The 23065-nt window shown below is 38.3% G+C and overlaps 1 protein-coding gene across 16 annotated transcripts in view; it reads right to left on the bottom strand.

The window, feature by feature from the left end:
• PARD3 (par-3 family cell polarity regulator) overlaps positions 1–23065 on the bottom strand; it is a 444307-nt gene that overhangs the window by 237395 nt on the left and 183847 nt on the right. For 12 of the 16 annotated variants that reach the window (XM_063148480.1, XM_063148541.1, XM_063148508.1 and 9 more), the window contains one exon: positions 12880–13011. The exons of the other annotated variants lie outside the window; for them this stretch is intronic. In XM_063148480.1, coding sequence (XP_063004550.1) covers positions 12880–13011 — 132 coding nt within the window. The remainder of the gene's footprint in view (positions 1–12879; positions 13012–23065) is intronic. 16 annotated transcript variants of the gene reach the window in all.

Raw genomic sequence — 23065 nt, 5'->3', positions numbered from 1 at the left:
TTTCTTATCTAAAGCAGTTACTGGTGCTATCAAGATAAGCACAAAATATAGGGAAAACTACTGAGAACTCAGCAACATGAATGCTTTTAAAAAATGACATTAAAAAGCTTTGTCTAAAAGCTTTAGAAGCTATATACAGACACATGTTAACACAGAGATGCTCATATATGTGTATGCATATGCATGTCATCAGTGACCACACTTTAAAACAGTGTTCCTAAAAATGAGCAGTTAATGCATTGCTCTGTATTTCTAGTATGCAAACAAGTATGGACCTGTACTTCACTGTGTTTATATTGATGAGCAATAACAAAACTGAACTATAAAAATGAACATGAAGGTTTGCTGTATTCCAACTGGCAAACAAGGATAACATCACCAATCAAATGAACTTTATCTCTGTAGAGTTCTCCTGGCTGAGATGACCCAGAGAGGTTCCACTTCTCAGCAGAACACCCAGCTAGAGCGAGCCCCAGCAGCTGCACCTGCTCTGCTGAAACGGCCCCAGGGTGGTTTCGAGGTGACTCCCACCACCCAGATCAGTCCCAGCTGCACTCAGCAGAGGCAAGCACTGCTCTGGTTTCACCCAAGCTTTCTGAGGTTTGCCTTTGGAGTAAGACAAGTCAAAGCGTGCCTGACACCAACGTGCTCAAAGCCCCAGGGGCCGCCATGGGAGGGCACAGCTCTTCTACTGCTCCTCCTTTTATTTGACATGCATGAAGTGCCTCAAACACAAAAAGCCATAAAATTAAACAGTCATTAAGGAGCTGTGCTGCAATGGTGTAGGTAGATATGTGGGTTCACACTGACTATAATATATCAACTTTTTTTGTCCCCTACGTATTTCCCAGCCCACATCCCAGTATTTTCTGCTGTCCTCCGACACACCAGTATGGAGCTGAAGTGCCTCCTACCCAATCTTCAGTTTTTCACTAAGACTGACATTTAATAATTTAGAGGGAAAAAAACCTGTCAGAGTCCTTGAGCTACATTAATTTCCATAATGCTACAATACCCACTATCCTGCTGAAATATAATATTATGTCTCTTGCATGGAGAACAGTTTTAAAGACCTTCAAGTCACCAGAAAAATCCATCAGTTCTGATGAGAAGATGAGTTAAAAGAGTTTTCATGAAGAGAAAGCTATTTATAGTGGTAAAGTATAACTACAAGGAAGAACTACTGATGGGCTTGCTTTATGAAGTCTGTGCTTTGTTGTAACAATTATTGCCTAGAAAACCAAGATAAATAAAAATGTCATGATGGAATACTCAATGCAACTTGCAATAATTTTAAACAGAGATGCTCACAGATATGGCCACTTTCTTTTGGGACATTTAATTTAGTCTGTGCTTTGGATAAATGAGTGTAAATTATAAGCAATCGTGAGTTCCTGCACATTGGGAAAGTAAAGATTTTTGAAGACAAATGAGGGTACCACAAAAGGAAGAGGAAATTAAGATTTGAAACAAAATGACTGAACACTGGCTTCCTGCCTAGTATTTTGAAGAAAGAGAACCAAAGGCTTTGATCATACTGGGTACCTCACTCCACATGTGTTTATTGCATAGTCTGTAAAAATGCCTGCAGTACACAAACCCAAGGATACATTTTTTCCCCCCTCTCATTTTAATAGTAATTTTATATGTATACTGCTCTGATTTTTAAATTGAGAAAACAAGCAATTTTTTCAATGGCAAATTAAAATAATAGCCAACTGATTGTTCTCAAATTCATAAATAGTCATCTCTTGGCTAGAAAGAGCAGCATAAAAAATTTTAATCCAAATGAAGTTGAAGTAACCACGTGCAGATGGCATGAAAGTAACACCTTAATATGGAATCTGGGCAACAATTCTTATTCTTAAAATATCACATTCAGGAGATCAAAATTACAAGTAGTATGTTTTTGAAAAGTAAAATCTTTACAACAGTTTATTACAGAAACTCTTTTGTTCTTCCAGTCGATTGCCTCTTTATGGAAACCTAGTTGTGCTGGTTTTGCTTTAATTCTGTGTATTCTGAGTATGGAATCTCTCTCATTCAGAGTAACTGCACCAGTTTCACATGGGTGTTCTTTCTTTGGCACAGAGATTCAGCAAAAAACCTCATCGGTGCCACAAGGCAGCTGGCATTTAGCGCTTGGGGCTCTTGAAAAGATTTTTAATTATTTATTAAGTTGGATCAAATAAAAGTATTTACAAAAAAAGGGGTATTTTTGTTTTTTCTGTGACATATATAGAAGTAAATAACTTCTTCCTATAGCTCCATTGCCTAACCAGCTTAGTTCTTGTTTCCCTGCTCGCCCCTTCCCTGGCTCTGGATAGGAAGTTGACCATTTCATATGCAACTCCAAGTAGTTTCAAGATCAATTTAGAATGGACTTATTTTCAAATGAGCCATTGAATGAACTGGTGGGGCTGGCCTATTATCTTCTTTACTCACCCAGTAATACTGAGGAAATAAATTAAGATCTTATGGTATCTCACATCAACCAGGTCATATTACATAATTGCATTCACTCAGTTGCTGCACTCTCTAAATCATGCTGTGTCGCTTCATGGGAATCATGACATTTCTCAAAGTATCCTATAAATTATAGTAACCACTTAATACAGCCAGAGAGTACTACATTCAATAATGAAATGCTCATACTTAAGCAATAAAATCAAGATTAAATTTAAAACCCAAAATAAAACAAAAACCCAGACAAATTACTTCCACATAACTCAATTATTAACTCTGAGTTACACAGTATCATTCCCATTTACAGCAAAGTGCAACCATGTCATTAAAATGACCTGTCCACACAGGATTTTAAGGATTTTAAGGACTTTTCCTATTTCCATTAATGGAAGATAAAATAACTATCACTTCCACAACAGAAAGGATAAAATTTGCCCTTTCCTGAAAGCACCTTCCTCACAATTAGTGAAAAAAAAAATCATAGAAAGAAAAAATATGAAAATCCTCCTGCTATTATTCAATAAATTAAATAAAAATATGGTTTGCATTCATATAAAATCTTTCTTTTTCCCTTGCCCAAAATAACCACTTTGTCTTTATTTCTGTTCTACTTGGAGTTAACTGACTGGAAGCTCTCAGCAGTGATTTACCTGAACCTCCTCAAAAAACTCTAAGGAGAAGCCAAGAGCTCTCACATCCATGTTCTAGTCCAGAAAAGTCTATTTTAGTGTAGGAAGTGCTTTTATTTTAGTGTAGGAAGGACTAAAACTTCCATTACATATTAATAATATAAATATTACTTTAAAATAAGTAACATAAGCCATTTACCAGAAAAATTCTATACGCAAGAAAATCAGAGCATTAAAAAAAAATAAAGGCACTTATTTTTCTACTTAAGGTCAAGAAAACTCTAGAGCATTAATTAGGTTAAGTAAAAATTAGGCTAATGTGAAGTCTAAGCTAAGACCAGTCTGGCTTCTAATGCAGACTTATAAAACCTTGGTTTGACAACAAAATCAAGCAAATTGTGGACCTTGGGTTTTCTTATAAATTGAAAGGAACAAGGTAATTATTCATTGAAGGTGACAGAGCACTGGAAAAGGCTGCCCAGAGGGTTTGTGGAGTTTCCTTCCCCAGAGATATTCAAAACCTGCCTGGATATGATTGTGTGCAGCCTGCTCAAGGTGAACCTGCTTCAGCAGGTGCTCGGACTACATGGCCCACAGAGGTCCCTTCCAAGCCCTGCGGTTTGGTGAAAAAAACTCAAACCTACAGCATCTGGGATACTTTCTGATTTTAAATGGTATCTTTCTGAGAGAACATAGAAAAAAAAAACCAGCATCAAGACTGCACAAAATAAAACAGGAAAGGGATTTAGGGAATGGAGTGTAGAGATGGCACCTCTTTCCTTCCAAGTAATTGGCTCCTGCCCCATAGCAACTTCTATTACAAACCATTAATAAGCACTTACATAGGAAGAAGAGAAAGGTAGAGCAGAGAAAATAAGAATACAAAATGAAAGGGGGGAAAAAAGGTAAAATACCAACACCATGTGCTAACAGTACCACCTTCTGAAACAAAAATGCATAATTTCTTTCTAAGCCTTGAAGACACAAGGAATCACATATTTACACTTTCGTTAAAAGGCTAGAATGCAGAATGAGAATAAATGTGAATTTTAAATTAAGAATACTTTACCAGGAAGGGCAAGGGAGAATCCTCTATAGACACAATTAACAGAATTGCTTTAATACACTTAAAAGTTTTAACCTTTGTGGTCTTTGAAGTGAACAGTGGAACTGCATCTATTTCAGGTTTGCACCAAAGGGCTGTACTGCCCTGAAAAGTTTTACAGTGCCGTAAACTAATGAAATAAATTATCTTAATTTGGTCAGATCTATTTTCATTAACTGTATTACCCACTGAGGGAATGAGGACAAATTTTAATTTTACTAATGTATTTCAGTTGTGCACTGCTGTGGCACTCTGTAATTGAGGCTCCTGCTCAGTGCTGCTCACTCGGGGCCACGTCTCCCCTCTCTGCCAGGCAGGGAAGGCTGTGCAGGGGGAAGCTGTGACCATCACCACCCCAAGCTGGCCAGAACAGACCAACTCCTGCCACATTCTCATCAGGACTGCTGCAGACACAGCACAGTAGCACCAACAAGCACACTGTGAAAACAGAAAGCATTTTTGTTATAAACAAGTCATGGGGATATATTATATACAGCTGGAGTAGAAAGTAAACATATGAGAAGACAGACCTTTTTCACAGCATGAAGAAAGAAAACAAGGAAGAAAAAAAACACTGGACACATCCTTAGACAAAAAGCTTTTCCAGGGCCATTAATGGATTTTCAGATGTCATTATTTGACCTGCTGCCATGGACAGACAGAAGTCTAAAAAGAACAAGATATTATTGTTCCACAAAATATTTAGGAAACAGTCAAAAAGCTAACAGCAATAATTAATAGACAGCTTCCTACAGGATCTCTCTGCAATTTTAGAGAGTATTATTCATACTGCTGGTATGGTACATTCATTACCATAAATTACCATAACAACAGGATTATTTAAACAGCTTGGTCCAAAAGGGCAGAAAAATAGCAGTCTATGGTTACTAGCAAGTCAGAAAACACTTTTCATGTGTGACAACACTTCCCAAAAAAGTTTCACAAACAGAGTGGGTATTATAGCAGACAGTAACAGAGTTGTGCTATCTCACTCCTTTCAGTGCTTGTCAGGCTGCACCTGCAGAAATGCATCAAGTTCTGGCTGCCACAGTCCATGACAGACAAGGATGCACTGGAGAAGGTTCAGAAGAGGCCCAGGAAGATGAGTAAAGGTTGGAAAGCATGCACTGTGAAGAAGGACTGAGGAAGTTAAGTCTTTTCTCCCTGGAAAAGGCCCAGGGGGATCTCGCCACATTATTTGAGCACTGAAATGGTGGCTACAGAGAGGACAGAGGCTTTCTGTTCACAAAGAGAAGACAAGGGGCTACAGGTAGCAGTTACTTCAGGCAAGATTTCATCTTAATACTAGAAAGATTTGGTGGTGGTGTGGTTTTTTTTGGTTTGGTTTAATTCAAGATTTTTGGGGATTTTGTTATAGTCAGAAAAATCAATGACTGGAAGAATCTCCCTAAGAACATCATGATACATTCCCCATCACTGGAGGTGGTCAAACAGGACTGGACAGGGTACCAGGCAGTCTCACTTAGGCTCTCCTTCCCACAAAAGGTAGGACCAGGTCACCAGGTATCTTCCAATATAGGCTGTTCATCCTTTACCTTTCAGACCAGTCCATCATCTGCCTGCTCATACTTAAACATCTTTGAGAGTGAGACTGTTTGTGTGTGAGGATATACACACCTGAACATGATGCATGTCTTTTTCTGTGGTAATTAAAAACCATGAGTATTTGTGTTAAATTGCCATTTCTGTGTTTGGTTTCACTTTTTTTTTTTTTTTTTAATTTTTTAAATGTGGACACATATGGAGTTACATTCTGCCACTGAATTCATATCTACACAGCAGCATATAACTGAAAGCAGACTGTAGCCTCCAACTGCCTCACCTATTTAATACACAGTATGAAATGACATATTATTTTTGAAAGGAGAACAAGATAGATGCCAGCATGAAACAGTGTTTATGAAAGCATCACCACTACAGCTGTCCCCAAGCAATAAAGCTGTTTATTCCAACCTCCTACCTCATATAAACTGAAATCCTCAGCACTGAAAAACAACTTCAAATCTGTTCATGACTCCAAGACAAATAAGAAAAGTCTTTTCTCTCCAAAGTATACAATTATGGTCATGTCCAGAAATGGCCATTTTCTATGGAAGAGCACAGACTTATAAATTCCACATTAATATTTTCTTGACACTAATGCATACTCCATTGGTTGTATCTTGAAATTTGATTCTATCTCTGTACAAACTGGCGCATTTGTCATAAAAATAAGTCTTTTCTTTAAGGCTTCTTTGTTTCTGTAGTTATACACAAACATTCAGAGAATATTCAACAAACATCTGTATTAACATATTCACATCTAAGGTTTGTACAGGAAACCACAGATATTCTTTTGAGTTCAGGAGACATAAAAACTCTTTTGTGGGTGTAGGAACACCAAAAAAAAAACAGAAAAAATATCAAGACAGGATTTAAAAATCAAATTTAATTGAAATGCATAGCATTTTCTCCTATCTAATAAAAGCAACAGAGGGAAAACACTGAAACAAATCTAGAGAATAATTACTAAATTGTGGTCCCATACACATCAGTGATACACCAATACCACAACACTCTTATGGGAAGTCAAATGCTATTGGAAACTGCATACAGATTTTGACCATATTACATATACAAAATATTTCATAGAGGTGATTGGTCAAAGAAAAAAAGGAGGAAAAAAGTAAGGAAAACATTAAATGCTTCTTTAGTTACAGCTCCAAGATGTCAGGGTGCTATTCTGGCAGTCAGGGCATTTGGCTGCCTCAGACCACTGCCCTTCCTGAGCTGTAATTGTCCCTCTTCATGCTGAGTGGAGGCTGAGAAGCCAACACTCGATAGCTTGCATTTCATCCGAGCATTTGAGCTCCTGTGCTGAAATAGTTCACGTCTTGCCAATATAGAGAAATAAAGGGAGCACTCAATTCCTAATCACCTGTAGCAGCACCAGTAAGAGAAAATACTCCTTGGCCAAAACAAGATTTCCATCATCTTCACAGTACCAAATCCAGAAGAAACAACTGCTGCAGCTGTTGGGGTGTTGACAGCCCTATTAGAGCGAAGCCAGTGTGATCACAGAGCCAAGAATCTATCTAAGTAGTAAAAAACCTTTACATGCGAGTGGATATGGGACTGGAGATACTTTGAACTCCTGCAGGGGCACCTTGAGGTCTTCCAACCAACTCTTTAATTAACACAAACCTTAAGTAAATCCTCTGCCAATGCACTGGTCACTTCAACCTGCCCCTGGTTACAACTATGCACAATTACTGAATATTAAATCATGTGCCAAGCCAGAAACAAGCAAACCCATGCCATTTGGTTACATTTACTGCTCCCACTATCAGCTTCAGTGTTCTTGCCTAGTTTCACAAATGCTGGGCAGCCTCATGGTTACACACACAAACATTACCTGCATTTCACATGGGACCTCCACTGACGACCCCCCAAAAAGCTCTCTGCACTATGCCTAGAGCTCTGAACACTTGCATTTCTCCATTTTTGTGATAGATGTCCTTTATAGAAGTATGATAAGCTTTAAAACTATCTTTGTATTTTACAATGTATATGCTGCCATTCTTCCATGTTCATTAAGGTCATTATCACAAGAGACTAATTATGAAGTGCATGGTCCTGGAGAGAGAGGAAAGCAATAGACTCTATCCTGGAATTTTACAGAGTAATGGATAACCAGTTAAAAATTATTCCTCTAACTGAAGCCTAGGTATTCCTTTTTCCAAATCTTAAAGCCCAACTCATTATAATGACAATAATTTTTACTGTAATTTTCCTCTACATGTGAGGAGTTTGAGATAAGAGCCTCCATCCTCAAGCCTCCCTCATCTTCAGGATATGAACCAGAATTCACAGACCCTTCCACTGCAATTACAACCACAATAAAAGAAAAAACCTAGGGAAAAAAAGCCAAAATCCATCTGTCAGACAAGGAAAAGCACAAAAGAGGTACACTAGCGAAAACAAAAACATATACATTAGCCATAGCACTATGAAACATTTAGAAATAAACAAAATAAATCAGCAGCATTACTGCGTTCTTCCTTAAAGCATGAAATAGAAACAGGTTTTTCATTGTTACATGAAAATTTGACAAATCCACATTAAATTAGTGGTTTAAATTCACCAACCTATCTCTGAAGCTTTGATTATTTTTTTTTCCAACTGACAGTGCTGAAACGCATTAATTTATAGTACCCAAATGTTTGAAGAGAGCATATTCAATCATATTAAAAGCAGGCCTTATTTTGCTGAAAATACAAGCTGAAGGCAGGTACTCTACAGCTGGAGATACAAGACCCATATGCTACTGCCATGTCTGATCCTGCTGCAACAGGAACCAGAGAAACTGAACCAGATTACTATGGACAGATGTCATGAACAAAAATAACTGAGGGAAGTGTTCCACACAGCACACTTCTGCTCAAGAAGAGAGCAGTAGTAACCAGCTTCTCTTGCCATTTAGAATGCATTTGAGTTGCTCTAGTCTGGCTTTTGCTGGATACCAGAAAGCTACGGGGCACTTAGGAATCACACATGTGCTTCAGTAATAACTATGAAATTTTACTCCATCTCCTACCTTGTTTTCATGCACCAATAAATGCAGACATACATCAAATACATGAATGTATAAAAATATATATACACCTGTTTGTATATAGAATTACATATTGTTTTAACTGCACTAAACTAGTTGTATTTGCAAATCTGATCAACTGGTTCATACTTAAGTGAGGCTGTTTTATGGTTTTCTCTCCTGCTGTCCCCACACCCATTTCCACACCACCTGAGCAAGGAATGTTTCAACTCATGGTGTCTTGCTTGCTGTCAGTTCCAATATTTGACTAATAAAATAAAAATGACCATGTGAGAGAAAGTTTCTGTGTACCTAAACTTAAGGAACTGGTGAAAACTTTAACCTTTCACGCATTCCCTTTCATGTCTCCCTGGTATGAAACAGCATGAGGCCAGATTTGATCAGGGTCCAAGCAAGTCTTGAGGTGAACTGAGGGAAGAAAGAGTTCTCAAATAAAAGTGACATTACCACATATATGAATAAATTTCAGAGAAAATAAGATTTTTCAACTATTCTTTAAAGTTTGGTTGCTGTGGAGAAAAGGAAGATGTTGCAGAGGTCAAAGGCAAAGAATAAAAACCCACTTTTTTTTTTTTACCATATTTCAGAATCAAATTAAAGACTGCACTTTTTTTTTCCCTAGTACTTTACAATCTGTAAAAAAGTATAAATTGAGTGAAAAAGTAAAAAATACAATGTGACAGAATCACAGAATGGTTGGGCTGGAAGGGACCTTAAAGATCACCTCTAGCTCCAACCCCTCTGCCATGGACATCTTTCACTAGACCAGGTTGCTCACAGCCCCATCCAATCTGGCCTTGATGGGACGGGGCATCCACAACTACTTAGAGCAACTAGTTTCAGTGCCTCACCACCATCCTAATGAAAAGTTTATTTCTTATATATAATCTAAATCTATTCTCTGTCAGTTTAAAGCCATACTCCCCCTTTGTCCTACCACTACAATGCTCTTGTAAAAAGTCCCTTAAAAATCCTTACCTTTCTAAAAGTATTCTGAAACTGAATTTGCATTTTTGACTCCATAGTAGTGAAATTATTCTTTGATACAGAGTTTCACATCACTTATCTCATGGGCTTGAGAAGTACCAGAAGTTACTGAGAAACACACGGGCCATTTGCCCTGTCGACAGCCAGAGTGCTCTGGAACTAACTGGGAACAATTGCTAGGCACAGATAGCTAACCAGCACATACAAGCATAACACCTTAAAGGACTTGTAAACCAGACAATCTTTTCCATTTATTTGATGTATCACTCTAATTTACTAGAACCCAAGTAAAACTCCACAAATACAAGGAAAAGCAACTACTGCCAGAAATTTTAACGGGTTTCATACATTCCTCCATTTTTAGGCACAAAAAACCCAGAAAAGTTCACAGAACTACTTCTCTAACACCTACTTGAACATTTCTAATCCTATGCCCTTATTAATGCCTGCTACAGTGGTTTATAATGGTTTCCCAGAAACAATGTCTCGTTCCATCTTCAGAATGAGCTGTGATGCTACAGAATTACAGTTTGCTCCCTACTGTTGTTTATAGGAAATGAGGTGCTGTCCACACAAAAATAATTGTATTTCTTTGGCACATCACGCTTTCAAAAAGTAATTCCAGTGAATATTCATTTATGCTAGAAGGTGACAAAGATCATCCTGGAATTCTTTCTTGTCTCATATTCAAAAGAAAGAGATGAAGCCAGGTTTAAGAGAAGTAATTTGAGCCCAGACAGAAGAGCCTTCATCCAACAAAAAGTCTCTGGAGTCTGCAAGATGAACTCAATGTTTTCCACTACCTTCTCTGAAGAGCCATAAAGGCATGTTAGAGCAGGACTATTAATACCCCTGGTATCTGGGGGTTCTGCCCTACAGGTTTCTTGGCACTCTTGCTGCCTTACCCTTGGTGCCAGACCTGCAGTCTGCTACTCTTGATGCACGTCCTGGCAGGGTGCACAGAGCGCTCCAGCCCCTCCACAGCTCTGCCAAGCACACAGCAACACAACTGCAAGCTGCTAAATTAATTGATTATGCCAGATTGCAACCTTGTTGCTTGAGCTTCCTCTTCTCAGAAGTGAAGGTTTAACCGGTGGGAAATAACATCCCACAGTGGATACCGAAGAAGATATTAAAATGCCAAAATGTGTGGAAGAAGATCTCTATCTGCAGCTACTCCATCCCCTACCAGGCCCTTCCCTATAGTGCATCCCACTCTCCCAACAGACTTAGTTCTCCTGTATGTGTCCTGCTAATAAGGTTTCAGTCTAACCAATTATCCTGCTATATGAAATTGCAAAAGGATCCTGATCTTCCAGGTACATGCAGAATCTTTAACATATTCAAAGAATAAACCATCTCTCTTAATAAAAAAAACACCACTACAAACAAACAAAAAGCAGAGAACTTGCTCTAAAGAAACATCATATTTACAATTTCAAACTGTGAACAGTTGACTCTGCTAACAAATATGCTTCCAGTCTACCATTACTGGCAAATTATTTACATAATTGGTGAACAAATTGAACTAGTTAAGCTGTTCAGAGACTAAAATCAACACAAAGCTTAATATGAAACATGATATATTAAAATTTCACGTACCAAACATTTTACAAGATGATCACTATTAAGATTTCTAATCCAATTCCTTTTGCTGAGATAACAGTTTCATTAAGTGCCACAGTGCGAATCTAACGATGCACGGAAATGTGCCTCAACAACATCAAACAAGCAGAACTGACACCGGGGCTGCCTTCACATCTGGGCACTGACTTTCCCTTTCAACACAGGCTGACAGAGACAGCAGCTCACTTCATCCAACCTCGCACTGTATCTTCGAGGAAAACAGCAATGGAAGGAATGCTGACATTAAATGTGCACAGGAAAGAATAGAAAGACCAAAGACAGAATTTTTCTCATAGGATATATAATCAATTTGCAGATAATTACAAGGCATAAAAATAGTTAATAACTCACATTTGGGAGGAGGTTGAGGGGGTTTTTTAATACTCTGTGATATTATTTAACCTCATTTTAAAATAAGAAGGGGTTTGAAAGAATGCTATGATTTGGCAATGCCAAACTTCAAATATCAGTAAGGAATACGTGGGTGCAGATCAGGCCCAGGACACCAGGGATTGGATTATAAACCTTCCCCTCCATTCCCATGGTACAGATTAACAAAGCCTGGGCTGTGTCAAATAGCAAATTTCATTTTGAAGCTCTTCTGCATAAAGCAAATTCTGGGTTTATGTCCTATTGCTGTAAAATAGAAAATGTGTACATTGTTGTTCGACGCAAAAATTCTGCATTTTCACGGCACATTGCATAAAGAAAAAATGAGGCAATAATGCTACATATGCACTACCCTACATGTGAGCTTGCTGCTGTATTTCAAATTTCCATATTAAAGATGCATTTTCTGTATACATCTGAAGATATTTCTTTGAAAATTTCAGGCATATACAAAGACATGAAGTGACTGCTAGGTAATTTGAATTTCAGACCTTTAAATCTCTGTGACTACAAGCTTATAAACAAATTAAGAAATAAATTAATTGATTAAAAACAACCACAAATTGGAACAACTAAGTGTTTCAAAAAAGACTAAGATAAAAATCAATATAAATATACACTAAACAAATATAATACTGTCTTAAAATTTATAATTAGTATGTTTTATGGTGTTAAAAATAACAAGCATTTAAAAGTGCAGTGCCAAAACTGGCCCACATTTGGCTATTATGTAGTATCATTGTTGGATTTCAGTGGCAGAGTGTTTATCAAAATAATACTAACTAAAATAACCTTGTTGATATCAGTTGTGAAGAACAGCAGCACTCCATATACTATAGGAATGCATTTATGAACTCAAAAATGAAATTATTTTCAGGTGTCCATTTTAGCAGGTTTTTTTGAAGCAGAAGGTATCCCACACAAATGTAGTCAGCATACTGCAGGTGTTTCTATCATGCTTAAAGAACCTATGTCAGGTAAGAATACACTTCTTTGTAATAGCTTGGAGTAGCATAAAGATTATATTGATAAAGTAATATATATACACACATATATATTACCTGTTCTTGCCTCTCCAGCCACTTGTCCACCATGGGATGACTGGCACTTAACGATGAACGAGCATTGTCTCTCTGAAACTGGTTAGACCAGCTACTAGTATCTCGTGGTAGGCTTCTGTAGTTTTCATCTTTCTAGTTTAAAAGAAACAAAAAAGGGTCTTATAAAAAACAACCAGTCCTTGCACATTAACAATGCAGCTGGTTATTAAATGAATACAAGAGGAAGACTGGACCCAAGGACAGCGCGATGGCTCGGCCAGTCAAGGGCAAGAGCTCCTGTTCCTTAATGCCAGGGACACCCAAATAAAGCCTGGGTGGAGTTGTACATCTTCCACCCACTCATGCTTCCCTTCCTCTTTTTCCAACCTCAGACCTCTAGTGCACAGATTCCCAAATACATACTCAGCAAGGCTTTCAGAGCATCACTCTCCTCAGTTCATTCTCACTGAGAGCAAATGCACCAAATGAGTGCACTCAGTGACCGCTACGGCCACTACATCATTTTCCCAAGTCTCTGGATTTAATCAATTTCACAATCAAAGCAGTCTCACTGCTCCAGGTACTGTCCTTAAAACCAGAATAGCATGCTGTAGAGTTCAAAACTGGAATTTATTATTTCACATAATAATGCTTTGCCTGGTTTGCCTGAAGGTACAAGTACAGTCACATTTGTAGAACAGCAGCAGATGGAGATTGTGCTGACAGAGATACACTGATCCTACTGAGACTGATAATTTTTCTCTTTCTTTTTAATTGATGAATTTGTCTGCACATCTTTCCTACAAGCTGTACAAATTTTTCAGCTTCTAAAGGTTATTAGTCCTTACCCAGTCTGATCACTAAAAGCCAACAAAAGCATAGAGGCAGATTCTTAATAATGGGAGTTCCCTTTAGCCTAAAGTCAGTGTTACTGATAGCTTACATAGCTTAGTTCCTTCCAACTGAAATAATACATGGAGCTAAAATTCTGCTTAGCTTTTCAAAAGAGAATTATAAATATACTATATATATATGTAAGTATACTTCCTTCAGAAGTGGAGTATTTTTTCCAGTCAATGTTTGTCTATCTTCATGCCAAATCAGATAATTCAGAGAGTACCTATTTTTAAAACAGGATTGTAGTCCTACATATTTTGCAATATTACCACTTTGAGGAATCTCAAAACCCTCTAAAATAATAAACAAACAGGAATGCACATTTGCAGCTAAAAGTTATTATTTTCTTTATTTATAGGACACAGTAGATTTTTGACCCCCTCTTAAATCAATACTTCATTCCATCAGCATGAGTATTTCCTTTCCCTATTTGCCACACTCATATTTCTTTGGCTTGGAACAATACTAGTCCAATATTCTAGATGCAGCATCTTACAATTGTCCTTCACAACTTTACAATGCCCTTGCAATTGTCCCTCATAACTTTATTTCTTGTATATATATGACAGGCTTGGCTAAGAAATTCAGGTCTTGGTATAACTGTGAAATAGAGCAGTTTTCAAAAGCTTCCCATGCAAGACCAATCTTTTCCCAGGCATTTCAAACCTAAGCTTTCTTAATTGATGAGAACTTTTCTTGAAAGATGTTGCAGTATAAGATAAAGTCTTCCATTTCAAGACATTGAAGCTTCAATTCATCCAACACAAGACAATCTTGTAAAAATATGTTTGTACAAGTAACCGGCCTAACAAATACCCATCATAAATTACTTTACCCTGCCACAAATGAACAAAATCTTTGTGCCTTTCAGCAACTGGAAAAAATCCAGTATTCCAGTTCTGGTTAACCACACAGCAAACTAGAAACTTGTTCTGTGTCTTGCTTAGAAAGGCAAAGTCAGCTTTGTACAGCAAATATCATAAAAGCCAAGGAATGGTGTACACAAATTGATTTTTGTCCTGTTGCTTCTCTTATTCAATTCTCCTCTTCAGGTGACAGGGGTGGCACGGCTCCTATAAGCCAAAACAACAATTTCTCTTGTTCAAAGTGGTGGGCAGGTATAACAACAAAATCAGAATCTGACAAAGAAATAACAAAAAATCATTTTATGTGCAAAACCACCCATGCAGCTGGTGCGTGCATTATTGTCACCTAACAATAACCCACTATCTGACAGACATCACCTGGTCTGAATGAACAGAAATTTCTTCCCATGAAACAAGATATTTTCTGTATTTCTGTACTTTATAGAGAATTCCATTTTTTATTGATTCCTGCTTACAATGTTCAATAGAAACGCTTTTAAAAGACATTTTTATTTACAAAATACAAAGCCCTCTCTCCAACACAGCATCCATTATGCCTGCACAGGAGCATTTCACAAGAGTAAGAGAGAAGCAAAGATGCTCATCTAGGGATGTGTTGTTCTTCAATTATTCAATCACCAGGTCTCAGAATCACAATGAACAGTCACATTGCACAAAGTTTATATTGGAAATTTGTGCTGTAAAAAGTCTCAAATATCACAACACTCAGAGTAAGTGAAATTACCTTAGCTCAGAGAGTTAAATTAGGCCTCTCTCTTGTGTATCTATACTAATGTCAAGAATTTTGCCAAGAGTTTACACCTAATATTATCTATGCTGACAGAAGAGTACATTCATCCCACCTACCAAAACATTTCTGCTTGTAGCCCACTTTTGTAGAAGATTGCCTTTCTCCTGCTAAGACTTAAATCAGCTCATTTTACACAGAAGACATCCAAGCCACTCAGCAATTTTTTGTGACAGCAGAAATAAAAGCCAGAATGGTAGAGACATGTGGTTTCTGTAACTCTTTTTGTTTCTCAGCACTTTCACCTCTCACCTTTCTTCAGAGGATCAAAATAGTGCTATTACCAGATTGGAATAAAACACCAGTGCTGCAATCACAGACACAGTCATGCTGATGTTAGCCAAATAGGGAAATATTAGAAGATCCACCAGGCACAGAGAAGCCCTCCACTCCTTTCTTTGTCACTGCTTTCTGGCAAACAGCTCTCCCTGTCCCCACGAGTGCAGCACTGGGACAAGCACCAAACTGGAGGAGGAGCAGAGGGATCAGCACCCAGCACTGCCACACACCACCCTTCTCACAGGCACCTATAGCACACAGCCTTAAGGTGCTCCTGGCTACCTGGAACCCCATTTTTGCAGGGGTTTCGATTACTACCAGAGCTAATTCAAAGATAGCTGTGCTGACAAACCACAGAGGTACAGGTGAAAAGCATCACTGCAGCTTAGACATTGGGATTTACTGAGCCAGCTGTGATGCTGCTATTTAAAACACATACTGTCTGGGGATTTTTTGTGTAAAATATTCAATTGCTAATCCAGACAGCTGTACTTGTCTTCAGCATGATCTAGCTTTAGCACACATGCTCCCAACATCCAGCTGAAAAAGGAAGGAGGAAAAGGTGTGTGTCTCTTTCTCCGGAGAAAAAGGTGTGTGTCGCTTTTAGCTACAATCCCATAAAGGAGAAGATTTCATGGTACAGAAGCCATCAGGGTCACTCAGGGAATTCCCATTTCTTCTGGAAATGCAGCTGTGAGCCCTCCTGGGACCAGGGCTGACATGCATCATCAGTTACAATTAAATGCCCTAATTTTTTAAAAAGAAGTTTCTTCCCCAAACATCTTTGGGGACCATGGGCCATGTCAGCTTTATCATGTTTGAAATGGAAATTGATCAATATAATACTAAAAGTGCCAAGTCATAATACCACCACTACACTTAACTGCAGCATTTTGGAGTAATTTTAATGAGGACACATAATCTAAGATTTAGTTCAGCATGGTGTCCCTGTGGGGTTTTGCTGGAGGATTGGGTGAAAGGGGAAAGGAAAAATGAAGCAATTTTGCCATAGTTTTAATTTCAGATGAATTGCAATATATTACAAGAGTCTCATCAAAGACTCTGTAGCTAGTAGAGGAAATTATGCATTAAAATGGTCTGTGTACTTCAATTACTAGCTGTCATTGCATGAACTCACTTGTGATTTTAACTTGCAGTTGTACCCCTGCAAACTCCCAGCATCACAACCCAACCAGAACGTTCTCCACCTGGTGTGGTGACAGTTCCACATCTGCTAAATCATTTGCTACTTTCCAAATAGTGAAGAAAATGGGTTTTCCCTTTGTTTCACCTCCTGAATGGCTAAAGTGTGGCAAATTTTGGTTGCTTATTTAAAACAAAACTAGACAGCATCATAATAGGGGTAAAATACACTGAAGATATCTTCAAAGTAATTATCTGAAAGACAATTCAAAAATGCAAACCAAGTTTTCACTTAAATTATTTCTACAGCAATAGAAATGTATCCCATGTGTCCTTTAGGACAGTCCCTAAGAGAGATCATTTTGGGCACTGATCATTTTTTGCTATCCAATCTTTTTCCTTGTATCCTATGCGCTTTGGAAAATGCTGCTTTATTTGGCTCTAGCTCCTTGTGATGGCCTCAGACTGAGATAGGATTTGTGATGAGAGATGAAAAAAACTTTGTTTAGTCTTTTGAGGTTGCAATTCCACCTGAAAGACTTTGGCCAAATTCATGTCTATAAGGGCAATTATTGTTGTAGAATCACTATACAAGTTATAAAGGTTGCTCTTATTTCTTTTAATGCTCCACTATGATCATGTTAGACCCTGAACAATTTGGTGTCACTCAGACAGGATGCTAAAAGCTGTAATTAATTACCAAAATATTCACATAGCTTATGTAAGTAACTCTGTCTGATGAAAACATCTGTTTATAAATGAAATAATATACACACAGATCCATTTTCCATGCTGTCTGATGGTCTAGCAAATAGATTCCTGGAGTTTCTTATTTGGATGAGGTTTCATGGCCGCTTTTTAACTGGATTTTAGACAAATATGGAATAAGACCAAATTGATCTCCAGTTCTAAAAAAAATACCAAAACAAAACAACGAAGGCCACACAAATGTCTCTTTTACATGGAAAATACATTACATATATAAAATTAATTAACCCAAAAGAGGCATTGCATGAAGAGAAATTCCATTTTTAAAAAAACCCTACTTACACAGATGTCAGATTTGGAACTGTTCTCTCTATCAACATAGCATCTTGTAACAACAATTTCTCCCAAATGTCAGTAATTTACCTCCAAACTAACTGTACCAGTCACTTCCTATAACTATCCATGTATCTCAGTAAACTGACACTACTGCTTGGGCGAGCTTCCTTTTATTCCCAGCAGATTCATTTTCCAGGGCTGCTCTTTTCCTGATGTATACTGAAGAACATGACCCCAGGAGCTGCAATAATGCAGATACAGCCCAGCCATTCAGTGTAGAGAAAAAGGAATGAGTTACAGTCACCCAGTATCAGAAACCTTTGATCCGAGGCCACTCTCCAAGGAGGAAAGTAAAAGAGGACTCCCACATTAAAGAATTACCGCAGCTTCATCCCTTCTATCAGCTCTGACCTGGAACATGGGTCATTTCCAACTGGTAAAAGCTGATTTGCAGAAGATACAAATATAATAGTCTAATGAAGAACTTGCATGCCCTATTTATGGTGAAAATAGATGAGAAGAATGACCACTCCACATTTATTTGGATATTTTCAGCAAGACCTTTCTCAGAAATTACCCTCTGTATAGTTTCATGAAAGGAATTAATGTATTATGCTTCTAGAAGAGCTCATTAGATGACAAAAAGGAAAAAAACATTTGAAAAGCCAGTGTTCTGTTTAAGTTTTATCACCTCAAGTTCAGAAATTTCCAATTTATATATTCCATATATTCCAATTTATATATTCCATGTTACCCTTTGACTGATAAGCAAGGCCTGACCTTAAAAAAAGAAGTAACTATGGGCCATGATAATCAGACAGTTCCCTGTGCAAGTGGTATTATATGTAAACATACCAGTGTCAAAGAATATTGGCTCAATTAAGAGTAAATTAAAAAACATGATACTGCCCATTCAAAACATTCTGTTGATGTCTCTTGTTTACAACACAAAACTTTAAAATGTCATGATCTCTGCATGTTCACATGCAAAGCCAGAGGTTTCCAAACAGTGTTATTTCTCAGATGGAGGGACAAGAAAGAAGCTGCTTCTTCCTTTCACTCTTTACTTATTAATCTCCTAATACAACCCCACAAGGGATACTGCAAAACAACTCAAATAACATACAGCAGTTTATAATCAGTAATTATAAATCAGAAACTGTAACTAAAGACATGGCTTTCCACTGCTCCATTTTAGAGAAAAATAAATGAACCAGTTAAGTTAAAGTGTCATGAAGCTACAGTTCTGATTCCTCTACACATTATACTTAGGAAACCATTTCCCCTTCTACTATTTTTCATTCAAGTGAATATTCTCTTTTTCTGTGCCACTTTAAAGGCATCTAAAGAGTTCTTATGCATATCCACCTGTACACGAATCTATATGGGTATCTGTTTAAATGCAATAATATAATTATGCAGTCCTGCCATTTTCACCAGATATTTGCTTTTGTACCCAGATTTATACATTTCATGCCAATTTGGATTTAGAGAAAATATAATTTCTAAAGTTGTTTATTTTAAGTGTTGATATGATTCTTTGGGAGAGCCAAGAAATTAAAGAAGGGGAAAAAAAAGCTGCTAAATAATTAATTTCAAAGCAGCCTCTGAAAACAGGATTTAACAAATTGAATGTCAATATAAATATATTTAAGAAGCTAAGAGAAACAGGAAACAAGGGGATATAGGAAACTTCATGACGACCTTATATTTAGATCACAAAATGAAGAACATCTTATAAGCCACCAGCAGCCTTTTAAATGCCAAGTAGATGCTTTTAGTTGGCCATACCACTGAAATGCTGCAACTGACTGTCTGTATGTTTAGAAACTTGCTAATGCTCTGAAATGAACAAAGGAGGCTGGGATAGGAGGTAACCAGTCTGTCTTCTCCAACTAATGGAACTGATTTTCCCCTTTCTTCACTACATTGGCCAGCATGGAGAAGAGCAGGTTTTTAAGGTCAGAACCACAAAGGCAATGTCCCAAACCCACAGTATCTCCTCCCCAGCAGCACTCACACACCACTGCCTCCTCCATATGGAATGATACGGACCAGGAGCTCCACTGGGCTCCCAGCAAAGCATCCATCACCTCACCCAACTTGCCAATTGACTCAGACCTCAGCCAGAACTCCTCCCAGGGTCTGTGGAGGAAGGCCCAGAGAGGAACCGGCCAGGGGCTTGTAGCAGTGTTTCCCTTTTGTCTGAGTTTACAGCAGCACAGACATCCCTAGCTCCTTGCAGTCCCACTGGAGTTCCTCACACTGAACAGCTTCCCATCTTCCTTCATCTTATTATTTTAGCTTTTGTTCCTGTTTCATTTACTTCACAGGCTCAGCAGGCAGTGCTCTCCAGCTGGACATCTGCACACAAGAGCTGAAGAGCTCATTTATAGAGACAACAAAACTGGATGGCAGCACACAATGATCATCCCATCAGGCTGTGAAACTAAACCAGGCTGTGACCTCTGTTTCAGCCTCAAAATCAGTCATAACAGAAGTGACTAGGAATTCCTGTATTTACTGGAGCTGATTTTCCCCACTAACTAAAGCTTAACATCTCCTCCCCAGTCTTACTCCTCCTTTGCACTGATTAGTTCCCCATATGAGTGAATTTTATTCTGATACTGCTTGGTTGTCAAGTCTTTATTCATTGCTAGATGAGATAAGTGAATTTTAAAATGCAACAGATTTAGCAAAAACATTAAATATTCACTGTTTAAAATTTGCAGGTTCATATCTGAACACTGTTGGGAAGCATACCCTGCAACCTGAATTGTACTTTAAACTTCTTGCTAGATATACATTCAGCCAAAACCCAAACATGTTTTGCAGCAATACATAACCCTAATAACCAGAAAGCAAGACAGACAAATATTTTAATCTTCAAAAGCTCTTGAACAACAAATGTATATGGTTGCATGGTTGTAGGTTACAACTAAATAGATGAAAGCTGGTCAAAACAAAGATCCATATATATTACCAGGAAAAATATATGTGCTTCTAATCTTGGGAAATAAAAAAATCCACTAAACCTGAACATCTAACTGTTGGGGGTTTTTTTAAACTTACTCAGTCTTTTATCAATCTACTCTTTCAGGACCAGCCTTTCACCCTCAAACCAAGGAAGAGCTGCAAAAACAAAAAATTAATACCAATAGAGAAAAACACTTAAACACAGGAATTTACAAAGTACACCCTCACTTAGAAAAAGGGCAGAGGAAAAATCTTCAATTATCCTATACCACATACTTTAGAGCTCTCTGTTTTCAGTATAGCTTTCAGTACAGCTCTCAGTATAGCTCTCAGAGAGGTGCTGAGCACTGCATTTAGTGAAGTGGAAAGACAAACAACCTGCGCACATTCCAGCACTCCTTTATCACGAGCAGGAGACTCTCTCACCCTGACCCTCCTTGGCACTCCCAGCTCATGATGCAGCACTGAGTCCCCTCAGCTGTGGAGCAGGCATTGCTCACCCAGACACTGCCCACCCATCACCTGCAGTGAGACTGGGACACAAACACACATCCTTCCTACACCACTGATGAAAAACAAAGGCAATGTGTTTAACAGACTTGCTCAGCCTGAGAGCAGAAGTGGAAAAAACTCACCAGCTCTCAGATCTTGCACTGATATCTTTAGAGGGGCAGACAGGAGATTTGACAGATAGGCATCCACAAATGGATGACTTGGAGCAAAAGGAGGTAAAACAACAAAGGAGATGGAGAAAATTATACCTTCACTTTGGATTTATTTGTTTTGTTGTTGGCTTTTTGCCTGCTTAACATGTGGTCATGACTGACTTGAATGCCAACAGCTGAATGCTGTCCATGTACACAGCCCTCAGCTAATGGAACAGCATAGCATCAAATGATGCACACTGGCTGTTACCTCTGTGCACTAGGCAAGGATTTTTCACTTTGTGTCTGTTATTCCCAACTTGCTGGTGATGGCAAGAAACATGTGTGTTTTTACATTTTGAAAGTCAGGAATTTTGAGCTCTTTCATAGAGTTTTCATTGCACTAAAAATATCACCAGCAACTGTACTAAAGACAGACAATTCTTCATGGTATTCATGAAAGCACCTGAGGCAGAGGGCACATGAAGAAACACAAATTATTCCATCAAAACATAAGAAAACAACTTTCTTATTCTGAGAATGATCGAACACTGGAAGAGGTTGCCCAGAAAGGTGGTGCAGGCTCCATCCTTGGAGATGTACATTCTCAAAACCTGGCTGGACCCAGACCTGAGTAACCTGCCCTAGCTGCCCCTGCTCTGACCAGGCAGGCTGAACCCAACAATCTCCAGAGGTACCTTCCAACCTCAGCTCAACTGTGATTCTGTGAAAGACATGAATTTTACACACTATCCAGGACAAAAATAACACATATTGTGGTGATTTCATAGTGCACTCTCTTTGGGTACAGTTCCTTTTAACTATTTAATCACCATGGCACAAACTGCCAGCAACAAGTTACTATCACTAAGGAAGAAAACTGATACATAAAACTTCTGTTTTCTTGACCTTCCATTAATCTCTCTTCGGTAACATTTAACATATTAAAACACTTTATTTCACCACATTTGGACAACCCGTGTTCATTCTCCCTTCCTCTTGGTCTATGCAAAACCACATCTGAAATTACAAAGCTCATGACCATCTCAGTGAAGAGGAAAAAAACCCTGCTCAAATATACCTGGATGAAGAAATATTCATGGCTATTGAATCCCCCAGAACTTCTGTTTAAAACACTGCATTTTTAGGTTAAAAGCAGGCAGCTGTATCCATCATGTGGGGGTTTAAAGCCTCTCATGACAGAGATGCCAGGCTCTTTGCAGATATCCTGAACTTCTCCGTGGATTCACCTGTACTACAGCACTTCACCAATGCTGCTCACCAGGTACGCAGCACCTCCCTTCTGAAGGACTCAAAACCAGAGACTGAGGCTCCCAAGAAACATCAGCAACAATTTGGTCTCAGGCTCTCAGAATGATGCCCAGTCCTTTAGTCCACAACCTTCCTCAGTTAATTGAATAGATTTACACTGTGCCATTTAGACTTCCTGGATACAAAATGACACCAAAACACAATTTTAATATTGTGCCCTTCAATCCTCTGAATTATATTTCAATTCTAGTGAAACACCACATCTTTGGTGACAGTGA

This window comes from Melospiza melodia, chromosome 1 (genome assembly GCF_035770615.1).
Source record: "Melospiza melodia melodia isolate bMelMel2 chromosome 1, bMelMel2.pri, whole genome shotgun sequence".
Lineage (NCBI taxonomy): Eukaryota > Metazoa > Chordata > Aves > Passeriformes > Passerellidae > Melospiza > Melospiza melodia.
The sequence above is the reverse complement of the archived record's forward strand: the minus strand, read 5'-3'. Positions and strand labels throughout refer to the sequence as shown.